Below are 15097 nucleotides of genomic sequence, written 5' to 3'. Positions count from 1 at the left end.
AGCTGCCCCATAGTGCCCCATAGCCGCCCCATAGCACCCCATAGCCGCCCCATAGCTGCCCCATAGCCGCCCCATAGCTGCCCCATAGCCGCCCCGTACGTCCCCATAGCCGCCCCATAGCTGCCCCATAGCTGCCCCATAGGTCCCCATAGCTGCCCCATAGCTGCCCCATAGGTCCCCATAGCTGCCCCATAGCGCCCCATAGCTGCCCCATATCCACCCCATAGCGCCCCATATCTGCCCCATAGCTGCCGCACATCCACCCCATAGTGCCCCATATCCGCCCCATAGCCGCCCCATAGTGCCCCATAGCTGCCCCATATCTGCCCCATAGCGCCCCATATCTGCCCCATAGCTGCCCCATATCCACCCCATAGCGCCCCATATCTGCCCCATAGCTGCCGCACATCCGCCCCATAGTGCCCCATATCCGCCCCGTAGCCGCCCCATAGTGCCCCATAGCTGCCCCATATCCGCCCCATAGTGCCCCATATCTGCCCCATAGCTGCCCCATATCCGCCCCATAGTGCCCCATATCTGCCCCATAGCTGCCGCACATCCGCCCCATAGTGCCCCATATCCGCCCCGTAGCCGCCCCATAGTGCCCCATAGCTGCCCCATATCCGCCCCATAGTGCCCCATATCTGCCCCATAGCTGCCCCACATCCGCCCCATAGTGCCCCATAGCGCCCCATAGCTGCCCCATAGCCACCCCATAGTTGCCCCATAGCGCCCCATAGCTGCCCCATATCGCCCCATAGCTCCCCATAGCCACCCCATATCCTCCCCATAGCGCCCCATAGCTGCCCCATAGCTGCCCCATAGCCGCCCCACACGTCCCCCGTGTCGCAGGAGCGTGACCCCCAGCTGGGGGCGGAGTCTGTGCGGAAGCTGCTGGACGCCATCGACACCCACATCCCCCTCCCCCCCCGCGACCTGGAGCGACCCTTCCTGCTGCCCGTGGAGGCCGTGCACTCCATCCCAGGTGGGGCTGCCCCATAGATTGACCCATAGCGACCCATAGATTGACCCATAGCGACCCATAGATTGACCCACATGGACCCACATTGACCCACATTGACCCACATGGACCCACAGACTGACCCACAGCCCGTGCACTCCATCCCAGGTGTGCGCCCCATAGATTGACCCATAGCGACCCATAGATTGACCCATAGCGACCCATAGATTGACCCACATGGACCCACATTGACCCACATTGACCCACATGGACCCACAGACTGACCCACAGCCCGTGCACTCCATCCCAGGTGGGTCTGCCCCATAGATTGACCCATAGATTGACCCATAGCGACCCATAGATTGACCCACATTGACCCACATGGACCCACATGGACACACAGACTGACCCACAGACTGACCCACAGCCCGTGCACTCCATCCCAGGTGTGCGCCCCATAGATTGACCCATAGCGACCCATAGATTGACCCATAGCGACCCATAGAGACCCATAGCGACCCATAGACTGACCCACATTGACACACATTGACCCACATGGACCCACAGACTGACCCACAGCCCGTGCACTCCATCCCAGGTGGGTCTGCCCCATAGATTGACCCATAGCGACCCATAGATTGACCCACATGGACCCACATTGACCCATATGGACCCACATGGACACACAGACTGACCCACAGCCCGTGCACTCCATCCCAGGTGGGGCTGCCCCATAGATTGACCCATAGCGACCCATAGATTGACCCACATTGACCCATAGACTGATCCACATTGACCCAAAGACTGACCCACATTGACCCATAGTGACCCATAGACTGACCCACAGACTGACCACAGCCCGTGCACTCCATCCCAGGTGGGGCTGCCCCATAGATTGACCCATAGATTGACCCACATTGACCCACATTGACCCACATTGACCCACAGACTGACCCACATGGACCCACAGACTGACCCACAGCCCGTGCACTCCATCCCAGGTGTGCGCCCCATAGATTGACCCATAGATTGACCCATAGATTGACCCATAGCGCCCCATAGATTGACCCACATTGACCCACATGGACCCACAGACTGACCCACAGCCCGTGCACTCCATCCCAGGTGTGCGCCCCATAGATTGACCCATAGCGACCCATAGATTGACCCACATGGACCCACATTGACCCACATTGACCCACATGGACCCACAGACTGACCCACAGCCCGTGCACTCCATCCCAGGTGGGGCTGCCCCATAGATTGACCCATAGCGACCCATAGATTGACCCACATGGACCCACATTGACCCACATTGACCCACATGGACCCACAGACTGACCCACAGCCCGTGCACTCCATCCCAGGTGGGTCTGCCCCATAGATTGACCCATAGATTGACCCATAGACACCCATAGAGACCCATAGAGACCCGTAGACTGACCCACAGACTGACCCACAGCCCGTGCACTCCATCCCAGGTGGGTCTGCCCCATAGATTGACCCATAGCGACCCATAGATTGACCCATAGCGACCCATAGATTGACCCACATTGACCCACATTGACCCACATGGACCCACAGACTGACCCACAGCCCGTGCACTCCATCCCAGGTGCGTGCCCCATAGATTGACCCACATTGACCCACATTGACCCACATTGACCCACATTGACCCACATTGACCCACATGGACCCACAGACTGACCCACAGCCCGTGCACTCCATCCCAGGTGTGCGCCCCATAGATTGACCCATAGCGACCCATAGATTGACCCATAGATTGACCCATAGATTGACCCATAGATTGACCCATAGCGACCCATAGACTGACCCACATGGACCCACAGACTGACCCACAGCCCGTGCACTCCATCCCAGGTGTGCGCCCCATAGATTGACCCATAGCGACCCATAGATTGACCCACATTGACCCACATTGACCCACATGGACCCATAGACTGACCCACAGACTGACCCACAGCCCGTGCACTCCATCCCAGGTGTGCGCCCCATAGATTGACCCATAGATTGACCCATAGAGACCCATAGACTGACCCACATGGACCCACATGGACCCACATTGACCCACAGACTGACCCACAGCCTGTGCACTCCATCCCAGGTGGGGCTGCCCCATAGATTGACCCATAGCGACCCACAGATTGACCCATAGCGACCCATAGATTGACCCACATTGACCCATAGTGACCCATAGACTGACCCACAGCCCGTGCACTCCATCCCAGGTGGGTCTGCCCCATAGATTGACCCATAGCGACCCATAGATTGACCCACAGACTGACCCACAGACTGACCCACAGACTGACCCACAGCCCGTGCACTCCATCCCAGGTGGGGCTGCCCCATAGATTGACCCATAGAGACCCATAGATTGACCTATAGACACCCATAGAGACCCATAGAGACCCATAGACTGACCAACAGACTGACCCACAGACTGACCCACAGCCCGTGCACTCCATCCCAGGTGGGGCTGCCCCATAGATTGACCCATAGCGACCCATAGATTGACCCATAGCGACCCATAGACTGACCCACATTGACCCACATGGACCCACAGACTGACCCACAGCCCGTGCACTCCATCCCAGGTGGGTCTGCCCCATAGATTGACCCATAGATTGACCCATAGAGACCCACAGACTGACCCACATTGACCCACATTGACCCATATGGACCCACATGGACCCACATTGACCCACAGACTGACCCACAGCCCGTGCACTCCATCCCAGGTGTGCGCCCCATAGATTGACCCATAGATTGACCCATAGATTTACCCATAGCGACCCATAGATTGACCCATAGATTGACCCATAGATTGACCCACATTGACCCACATGGACCCATAGACTGACCCACAGACTGGCCCACAGCCCGTGCACTCCATCCCAGGTGGGTCTGCCCCATAGATTGACCCATAGACTGACCCATAGACTGACCCACATTGACCCACATTGACCCACATTGACCCACATGGACCCACAGACTGACCCACAGACTGACCCACAGACTGACCCACAGCCCGTGCACTCCATCCCAGGTGGGTCTGCCCCATAGATTGACCCATAGATTGACCCATAGATTGACCCATAGACTGACCCACAGACTGACCCACATGGACCCACAGACTGACCCACAGCCCGTGCACTCCATCCCAGGTGTGCGCCCCATAGATTGACCCATAGATTGACCCATAGATTGACCCACATTGACCCACATTGACCCACATGGACCCACATGGACACACAGACTGACCCACAGACTGACCCACATCTCCCCACATCTCCCCACATCTGCCCCCATCTCCCCCCATCCTGCCCCACATCTGCCCCACATTCTGCCCCTCATCTCCCCATAACCTGCCCCACATCTTGCCCCACATCTCCCCACATCCTGCCCCACATCTCCCCATAACCTGCCCCACATCTCCCCCCATCCTGCCCCCCATCTCCCCCCATCTCCCCCCACCCCCCTTGCCCCTCCCCCAGGCCGCGGGACGGTGGTGACGGGGACGCTGGAGCGCGGGACGATGGAGAAAGGGGACGAGTGCGAGATCCTGGGATACGGGCGCAGCCTGCGCAGCGTGCTCACCGGTCAGTGCCCCATAGCGACCCATAGCGACCCATAGCGACCCATAGCGACCCATAGCGACCCACAGCGACCCATAGCGACCCATAGCGACCCACAGCGACCCATAGCGACCCATAACTGACCGAGATCCTGGGCTACGGGCGCAGCCTGCGCAGCGTGCTCACCGGTCAGTGCCCCATAGCGACCCATAGCGACCCATAGCGACCCATAGCGACCCATAGCGACCCATAGCGACCCACAGCGCCCCTCACGTGCCCCTCCCCCAGGCATCGAGACGTTCCACCGGGCGCTGCCGCGCGCCCAGTACTGACCCATAGTGACCCATAGTGACCCATAGGTGACCCATAGTGACCCATAACTGCCCCATAGCTGCCCCACAGTGCCCCATAACTGCCCCATAGCTGCCCCATAGTGCCCCATAGCGCCCCATAGCTGCCCCATAGCGCCCCATAGCGCCCCACAGTGACCCATAACTGCCCCATAACTGCCCCATAGTGACCCATAACTGCCCCATAGTGACCCATAGTGACCCATAGCTGCCCCATAGTGACCCATAACTGCCCCATAGCTGCCCCACAGTGCCCCATAACTGCCCCATAGCTGCCCCATAGTGCCCCATAGCGCCCCATAGCTGCCCCATAGCGCCCCATAGCGCCCCACAGTGACCCATAACTGCCCCATAACTGCCCCATAGTGACCCATAACTGCCCCATAGTGACCCATAGTGACCCATAGCTGCCCCATAGTGACCCATAACTGCCCCATAGCTGCCCCATAGCTGCCCCACAGTGACCCACAGCCCCTCCCCCAGGCATCGAGACGTTCCACCGGGCGCTGCCGCGCGCTGAGTACTGACCCATAGCGCCCCATAACTGCCCCATAGTGCCCCATAGCGCCCCATAGCGCCCCATAGTGACCCATAGTGACCCATAGTGACCCATAGTGACCCATAGTGACCCATAGCGCCCCATAGTGACCCATAGTGACCCATAGCGACCCACAGCCCCTCCCCCAGGCATCGAGACGTTCCACCGGGCGCTGCCGCGCGCGCTGAGTACTGACCCATAGTGACCCATAGTGCCCCATAACTGCCCCATAGCGCCCCATAGTGACCCACAGTGCCCCATAGCTGCCCCATAGTGACCCATAACTGTCCCATAACTGCCCCATAGCGCCCCATAGTGACCTATAACTGCCCCATAGTGACCCATAGTGACCCATAGCTGCCCCATAGTGACCCATAACTGCCCCATAACACCCCATAGTGACCCATAGTGACGCATAGCGCCCCATAGCGCCCCATAACTGCCCCATAACTGCCCCATAACTGCCCCATAGCTGCCCCACAGTGACCCACAGCCCCTCCCCCAGGCATCGAGACGTTCCACCGGGCGCTGCCGCGCGCCGAGTACTGACCCATAGCGCCCCATAACTGCCCCATAGCGCCCCATAGTGCCCCATAGCGCTCCACAGTGACCCGTAGCCCCTCCCCCAGGCATCGAGACGTTCCACCGGGCGCTGCCGCGCGCCGAGTACTGACCCATAGCGACCCATAACTGCCCCATAGCGCCCCATAGCGCCCCATAGTGACCCATAGTGACCCATAGCGACCCATAGTGACCCATAGCGACCCATAGCGCCCCATAGTGACCCATAGCTGCCCCATAGTGACCCATAGCGCCCCATAGTGACCCATAGCGCCCCATAGTGACCCATAGTGCCCCATAACTGCCCCATAGCGACCCATAGCGCCCCATAACTGCCCCATAGCGCCCCATAGTGACCCGTAGCCCCTCCCCCAGGCATCGAGACGTTCCACCGGGCGCTGCCGCAGGCCCAGTACTGACCCATAGTGACCCATAGCGCCCCATAGTGACCCGTAGCCCCTCCCCCAGGCATCGAGACGTTCCACCGGGCGCTGCCGCAGGCCCAGGCCGGGGACAACGTGGGGGCGCTGCTGCGGGGGCTGAGACGGGAGGACGTGAGGAGGGGGATGGTGCTGGGGGCCCCGGGGACCCTGCGGGCGCACGGACACGTCGAGGCACAGGTGGGACATGGGGGGAGATATGGGGAGATATGGGGTGGATATGGGGCACTATGGGGTGGATATGGGGCACTATGGGGTGGATATGGGGCGCTATGGGGCGGGATGTGGGGCACAGAGGGGGATGGTGCTGGGGGCCCCGGGGACCCTGCGGGCGCACGGACACGTCGAGGCACAGGTGGGACATGGGGGGCGCTATGGGGCGCTATGGGGAGATATGGGGTGGCTATGGGGTGGATATGGGGCGCTATGGGGTGGATATGGGGTGTCTATGGGGTGGATATGGGGCGCCGTGGGGAGATATGAGGAGATATGGGGTGGATATGGGGTGGATATGGGGCGCTATGGGGTGGATATGGGGTGGCTATGGGGCACTATGGGGTGGATATGGGGTGGATATGGGGAGCTATGGGGCGCTATGGGGTGGCTATGGGGCACTATGGGGTGGATATGGGGTGGCTATGGGGAGATATGGGGTGGATATGGGGCACTATGGGGTGGATATGGGGTGGCTATGGGGCACTATGGGGTGCTATGGGGCGCTATGGGGTGGGTATGGGGTGGCTATGGGGCGCTATGGGGTGGGTATGGGGTGGCTATGGGGCGCTATGGGGTGCTATGGGGCGCTATGGGGCGGGATGTGGGGCACAGAGGGGGATGGTGCTGGGGGCCCCAGGGACCCTGCGGGCGCACGGACACGTCGAGGCACAGGTGGGAGATATGGGGAGATATGGGGCGATGTGGGGAGATATGGGGAGATATGGGGCGCTATGGGGTGGCTATGGGGCGCTATGGGGAGATATGGGGTAGATATGGGGTGGATATGGGGCGCTATGGGGTGGATATGGGGAGCTATGGGGTGGCTATGGGGTGGCTATGGGGCACTATGGGATGGATATGGGGTGGCTATGGGGAGATATGGGGTGGATATGGGGCACTATGGGGCGCTATGGGGTGGATATGGGGTGGCTATGGGGCGCTATGGGGTGGATATGGGGTGGCTATGGGGCGCTATGGGGTGCTATGGGGCGCTATGGGGTGGATATGGGGTGATATGGGGTGGATATGGGGACCTATGGGGTGGCTATGGGGCGCTATGGGGTGCTATGGGGCGCTATGGGGCGGGATGTGGGGCACAGAGGGGGATGGTGCTGGGGGCCCCAGGGACCCTGCGGGCGCACGGACACGTCGAGGCACAGGTGGGAGATATGGGGAGATATGGGGTGGATATGGGGCGCTATGGGGAGATATGGGGAGATATGGGGTGATATGGGGTGGATATGGATCGCTATGGGGTGGATATGGGGTGATATGGGGAGATATGGGGAGATATGGGGTGATATGGGGTGGATATGGGGCGCTATGGGGTGGATATGGGGTGGATATGGGGTGGATATGGGGTGGATATGGGGCGCTATGGGGCGGATATGGGGCGCTATGGGGTGGATATGGGGTGGATATGGGGTGCTATGGGGAGATACGGGGTGGATATGGGGCGCTATGGGGTGGATATGGGGAGATATGGGGTGGATATGGGGCGCTATGGTGTGGATATGGGGAGATATGGGGTGGATATGGGGTGGATATGGGGTGGATATGGGGAGCTATGGGGCGCTATGGGGTGGGTATGGGGTGGCTATGGGGCGCTATGGGGTGGGTATGGGGTGGCTATGGGGCGCTATGGGGTGCTATGGGGCGCTATGGGGCGGGATGTGGGGCACAGAGGGGGATGGTGCTGGGGGCCCCGGGGACCCTGTGGGCGCACGGACACGTCGAGGCACAGGTGGGAGATATGGGGAGATGTGGGGTGGATATGGGGTGGATATGGGGTGGATATGGGGTGATATGGGGTGGATATGGATCGCTATGGGGTGGATATGGGGTGATATGGGGAGATATGGGGCGCTATGGGGTGGATATGGGGTGGATATGGGGCACTATGGGGTGGATATGGGGTGGATATGGGGTGGATATGGGGCGCTATGGGGTGGATATGGGGCGCTATGGGGAGATATGGGGTGGATATGGGGTGCTGTGGGGTGGATATGGGGTGGATATGGGGAGATATGGGGTGGATATGGGGAGCTATGGGGTGGATATGGGGCGCTATGGGGAGATATGGGGTGGATATGGGGCACTATGGGGTGGATATGGGGCGCTATGGGGTGGATATGGGGCACTATGGGGTGGATATGGGGCGCTATGGGGAGATATGGGGTGGATATGGGGTGGATATGGGGCACTATGGGGTGGATATGGGGCGCTGTGGGGAGATATGAGGAGATATGGGGTGTCTATGGGGTGGATATGGGGTGCTATGGGGTGGATATGGGGTAGATATGGGGCGCTATGGGGCGCTATGGGGTGTCTATGGGGTGTCTATGGGGTGTCTATGGGGCGCTATGGGGTGTCTATGGGGTGTCTATGGGGTGTCTGTGGTGTCTATGTGGTGTCTATGGGGTGTCTATGGGTGTCTATGGGTGTCTATGGGGCTGCCCCATAGATTGCCCCACACATTGCCCCACACATCGCAGGTGTACGTGCTGAGCCCCCAGGAGGGCGGTGTCTGTGGTGTCTATGGGGTGTCTATGGGGTGTCTATGGGGTGTCTATGGGGTGTCTATGGGGTGTCTATGGGGTGTCTATGGGTATCTATGGGGTGTCTATGGGGTATCTATGGGGTGTCTATGGGTGTCTATGGGGTGTCTATGGGGTGTCTATGGGTGTCTATGGGGTGTCCATGGGGTGTCTATGGGTGTCTATGGGGTGTCCATGGGGTGTCTATGGGTGTCTATGGGTGTCTATGGGGCTGCCCCATAGATTGCCCCACACATTGCCCCACACCTCGCAGGTGTACGTGCTGAGCCCCCAGGAGGGCGGTGTCTGTGGTGTCTATGGGGTGTCTATGGGGTGTCCATGGGTGTCTATGGGGCTGCCCCATAGATTGCCCCACACGTCGCAGGTGTACGTGCTGAGCCCCCAGGAGGGCGGTGTCTGTGGTGTCTATGGGTGTCTATGGGGTGTCTATGGGGCTGCCCCATAGATTGCCCCACACATTGCCCCACACCTCGCAGGTGTACGTGCTGAGCCCCCAGGAGGGCGGTGTCTGTGGTGTCTATGGGGTGTCTATGGGGTGTCTATGGGTGTCCATGGGGTGTCTATGGGGCTGCCCCATAGATTGCCCCATAGATTGCCCCACACGCCGCAGGTGTACGTGCTGAGCCCCCAGGAGGGCGGTGTCTGTGGTGTCTATGGGGTGTCTGTGGTGTCTATGGGGTATCTATGGGGTGTCTATGGGTGTCTATGGGGCTGCCCCATAGATTGCCCCACACCTCGCAGGTGTACGTGCTGAGCCCCCAGGAGGGCGGTGTCTGTGGTGTCTATGGGGTGTCTATGGGTGTCTATGGGTGTCTATGGGGCTGCCCCATAGATTGCCCCACACATTGCCCCACACCTCGCAGGTGTACGTGCTGAGCCCCCAGGAGGGCGGGCGCCACAAGCCGTTTGTGGCCAATTACAGCCCCGTCATGTTCTCGCAGACCTGGGACATCGCCTGCAGGGTCCTGCTGCCCCCCGGCAAGGTACCGCCCCACAGCGACCCATAGAGACCCATAGCGCCCCATAGCGACCCATAGAGACCCATAACTGACCCATAGCGACCCATAGAGACCCATAACTGACCCATAACTGACCCATAGCTGCCCCCCGGCAAGGTACCGCCCCATAGTGACCCATAAGTGACCCATAGCTGACCCACAGCGACCCATAGAGACCCATAACTGACCCATATCTGCCCCCCGGCAAGGTACCGCCCCACAGCGCCCCATAAGTGACCCATAGCGCCCCACAGCGACCCATAACTGACCCATAACTGACCCATAGCTGCCCCCCCGGCAAGGTACCGCCCCATAGTGACCCATAAGTGACCCATAGCGCCCCATAGCGACCCATAAGTGATCCATAACTGACCCATAGCTGACCCATAGAGACCCATAACTGACCCATATCTGCCCCCCGGCAAGGTACCGCCCCACAGCTGACCTATAGTTGACCCATAAGTGACCCATAGTGGACCCATAGCTGCCCCATAAATGACCTATAGCCGCCCCATAGCTGCCCCACATCCCAGCCCCACATCCTGCCCCACATCCCACCCCACACATCCCACCCCACATCCTGCCCCACACTGTGCCCCACACATCCCCCTCACACATTGTGCCCCACATCTCACCCCACACATCCTGCCCCACATCCCACCCCACATCCTGCCCCACACTGTGCCCCACACATCCCCCTCACACATTGTGCCCCACATCTCACCCCACACATCCCGCCCCACATCCCACCCCACATCCCGCCCCACATCCCGCCCCACATCCTGCCCCACATCCCGCCCCACATCCCGCCCCACATCTGCCCCACATCTCCCCCACATCCCACCCCACATCCTGCCCCACATCCCGCCCCACACATCCTGCCCCACATCCCGCCCCACATCTCCCCACATCCGCCCCCAGGAGCTGGTGCTGCCCGGCGAGGACGCGCGGCTGCGGCTGCTCCATCCCTGCCCCATAGCACCCTGACCCACATCCCGCCCCACATGCTGCCCCACATCCCGCCCCACATCCTGCCCCACATCCCACCCCACACTGTGCCCCACATCCCGCCCCACATCCCACCCCACATCCTGCCCCACATCCCACCCCACATCCTGCCTCACATCCCACCCCACATCCTGCCCCACATCTCCCCACATCCCACCCCACATCCTGCCCCACATCCTGCCCCACACATCCTGCTCCACACATCCCGCCCCACATCCCGCCCCACATCCCACCCCACATCCTGCCCCACATCCGTCCCACATCCCACCCCACATCTGCCCCACATCTGCCCCACATCCCGCCCCACATCCCCCCACGTCTCCCCCAGGAGCTGGTGCTGCCCGGCGAGGACGCGCGGCTGCGGCTGCTCCATCCCTGCCCCATAGCACCCTGACCCACATCCCACCCCACACCTGCCCCACATCCTGCCCCACATCCCGCCCCATAGCACCCTGACCCACATCCTGCCCCACATCCCGCCCCACACATCCCACCCCACACATCCTGCCCCACACTGTGCCCCACATCCCACCCCACATCCCACCCCACACATCCTGCCCCACATCCTGCCCCACACTGTGCCCCACATCCCGCCCCACACATCCCACCCCACATCCCACCCCACATCCTGCCCCACATCCCACCCCACATCCTGCCCCACATCCTGCCCCACACATCCCCCTCACACATTGTGCCCCACATCTCACCCCACACATCCTGCCCCACATCCCGCCCCACATCCTGCCCCCCACTGTGCCCCACATCCTGCCCCACATCCCACCCCATACATCCCAGCCTACATCCTGCCCCACATCTGCCCCACATCCTGCCCCACATCTGCCCCACATCCTGCCCCACACCTCCCCCAGGAGCTGGTGCTGCCGGGCGAGGACGCGCGGCTGCGGCTGCTCCATCCCTGCCCCATAGCACCCTGACCCACATCTGCCCCACATCTGCCCCACACATCCTGCCCCACACATCCTGCCCCACACATCTGCCCCACATCCCACCCCACACATCCTGCCCCACATCCCGCCACACATCCCGACCCACATCCTGCCCCACATCTGCCCCACATCCTGCCCCACATCCCACCCCACATCCTGCCCCACATCTCCCCACATCTCCCCCAGGAGCTGGTGCTGCCGGGCGAGGACGCGCGGCTGCGGCTGCTCCATCCCTGCCCCATAGCACCCTGACCCACATCCCACCCCACACATCCCACCCTACATCCTGCCCCACATCCCGCCCCACACCCTGCCCCACATCCCACCCCACATCCCGCCCCACACCCTGCCCCACATCCCACCCCACATCTGCCCCACATCCTGCCCCACACATCCTCCTCACACATTGTGCCCCACATCTCACCCCACACATCCCACCCCACATCCCACCACACATCCCACCTCCTGCCCCACATCCTGCCCCACACTGTGCCCATCTGCCCCACATCTCCCCACATCCGTCCCCAGGAGCTGGTGCTGCCGGGCGAGGACGCGCGGCTGCGGCTGCTCCATCCCTGCCCCATAGCACCCTGACCCACATCCCACGCCACATCTGCCCCACACATCCTGCCCCACATCCCGACCCACATCCCACCCCACACTGTGCCCCACATCCCACCCCACATCCTGCCCCACACATCCTGCCCCACACATCCTGCCCCACATCCCACCCTACATCCTGCCCCACATCCCACCCCACATCTGCCCCACATCCCACCCCACATCCCACCCCACATTCTGCCCCACATCCCACCCCACACTGTGCCCCACATCGCGCCCCACATCCCGCCCCACACATCCCACCCCACATCCCACCCCACATCCCACCCCACATCCTGCCCCACACATCCTGCCCCACACATCCTGCCCCACATCCGTCCCACATCCCACCCCACATCCCACCCCACATCCCGCCCCACACATCTCCCTCACACATTGTGCCCCACATCCCACCAGACATCCCACCTCCTGCCCCACATCCTGCCCCACATCCTGCCCCACACTGTGCCCATCTGCCCCACATCCCACCCCACATCTGCCCCACATCCTGCCCCACATCTCCCCACATCCGCCCCCAGGAGCTGGTGCTGCCGGGCGAGGACGCGCGGCTGCGGCTGCTCCGTCCCTGCCCCATAGCACCCTGACCCACATCCCACCCCACATCCCACCCCACATCCTGCCCCACATCCCACCCCACACATCCTGCCCCACATCCTGCCCCACATCCCGCCCCACACATCCTGCCCCACATCCTGCCCCACATCCCACCCCACATCCCACCCCACATCCCACCCCACATCCCACCCCACATCCCGCCCCACATCCTGCCCCACATCTGCCCCACATCCCCCCACGTCTCCCCCAGGAGCTGGTGCTGCCGGGCGAGGACGCGCGGCTGCGGCTGTTGCTGCGGCAGCCGATGGTGCTGGAGCCGGGTCAGCGCTTCACCCTGCGCGACGGGTCCCGAACCATCGGAACCGGGGTCGTCACCCAGACCCTGGAGAGCGGCCCCGAGGAACAGGCGGCCGAGTGGGGGGGGTGACGGGGGACGGGGCGGGAGCAACGGGTGACAACAGCGCGACAGTGGGGGGAGGGTGGGGTCACAATGGGTGACAATGGGTGACAACAGGGCGACAATTGGGGCCACAATGGGGTGACAATGGATAACAGGGTGACAATGGGGTGACAATGGGGTGAGAATGGATAATGGGGTGACAATGGGGTCACAGTGGGGTCACAATGGGGTGACAATGGATAACAGGGTGACAATGGCGTGGAAAGGGGGTGACAATGGGGTGACAATGGGGTGGCAATGACAACAGGGTGACAGTGGGGGTGACAATGGGGTGACAATTGGGTGAGAATGGATAATGGGGTGACACTGGATGACAACAGGGTGACAATTGGGGTGACAATGGGATCACAATGGGGTCACAATGGGGTGACAATGGATAACAGGGTGACAATGGCGTGGCAAGGGGGTGACAATGGGGTGACAATGGGGGGGTACGATGGGGTGGGAATGGGGGTAACAGTGGGGTGACAATGGATAACAACAGGGTGACAATGGGCGTAACAATGGGGCACAATGGGGTGACAACGGGACAATGGGAGGACAATGGGGGACATGGGGTGACAATGGAGCCACAATGGGGTGACAATGGGCTACATGGGGGGACAATGGGGGTGACAAATGTGTGTGTGTGGGGGGGTGACAATGACACTATGGGGTGACAATGTCACTATGGGGTGACAATGATATTGACATGGGGGGGTCACAATGACACTTGGGGGGTGACAGTGACACTATGGGGGTGACACAACCCCAGTGACCCCTCCCCCCGCCCCTCCCCCCACCCCGGGTGACACCCACACGGTGACACCAACGGTTCAATGTCACTTGGGGGGGGGGGGAGGGAGGGGGGAGCCGCCCCTCCCCCACCCCCCCTGCCCCTCCCCCACCCCCCCCACCCCTCCCCCCCCCAACCGGAAGTCAATAAATTAATAAACGTCATTTTGTTTAATTGTTCTGTGATTGTTTTTGGGGGGGGGGGGAGGGGGGGTTGTGGCCCCTCCCCCCCCCCCCCCCCATAAATAACACAGGAGCAGCCGGGGGGGGGAGGGGGGAGGGGCCGCCCGGGGGTCCTGCCCCACATCTATGGGGCAGAGGGGGGAGGGGCGGCCTCAGTTCCCCGGGGGGTGGAACGGGATTGGCTGAGACTGGACTGGGGGGAGAGGGGGGAGGGGTCGGTGTGGGGTGCCCCATAAGTGACCCCCTCACTGCCCCATAAGTGACACCATAGTGACCCACAAGTGCACCCTCTGCCCCATAAGTGACCCCACAAGTGCCCTTCTGCCCCATA

The 15097-nt window shown here is 61.6% G+C and overlaps 1 protein-coding gene across 5 annotated transcripts in view; it reads left to right on the top strand.

Annotated features, from left to right (window-relative positions):
* TUFM (Tu translation elongation factor, mitochondrial) overlaps positions 1 to 14748 on the top strand; it is a 32655-nt gene extending 17907 nt beyond the window's left edge. For 2 of the 5 annotated variants that reach the window (XM_065048045.1, XM_065048041.1), the window contains 5 exons: positions 853 to 985; positions 4477 to 4581; positions 6475 to 6626; positions 10084 to 10203; positions 13600 to 14748. In XM_065048045.1, the coding sequence (XP_064904117.1) occupies positions 853 to 985; positions 4477 to 4581; positions 6475 to 6626; positions 10084 to 10203; positions 13600 to 13776 (687 nt within the window). In that variant the 3' untranslated portion in view covers positions 13777 to 14748. The remainder of the gene's footprint in view (positions 1 to 852; positions 986 to 4476; positions 4582 to 6474; positions 6627 to 10083; positions 10204 to 13599) is intronic. The other 3 variants (XM_065048046.1, XM_065048044.1, XM_065048042.1) reach the window with 2 other exon arrangements.
* Positions 14749 to 15097: the final 349 nt, after the last annotated feature.

This window comes from Columba livia, unplaced genomic scaffold, assembly GCF_036013475.1.
Source record: "Columba livia isolate bColLiv1 breed racing homer unplaced genomic scaffold, bColLiv1.pat.W.v2 Scaffold_1934, whole genome shotgun sequence".
Classification (NCBI taxonomy): domain Eukaryota; kingdom Metazoa; phylum Chordata; class Aves; order Columbiformes; family Columbidae; genus Columba; species Columba livia.
Note: the sequence above shows the minus strand (reverse complement) of the source record. Positions and strands in the feature narration are given on the sequence as shown.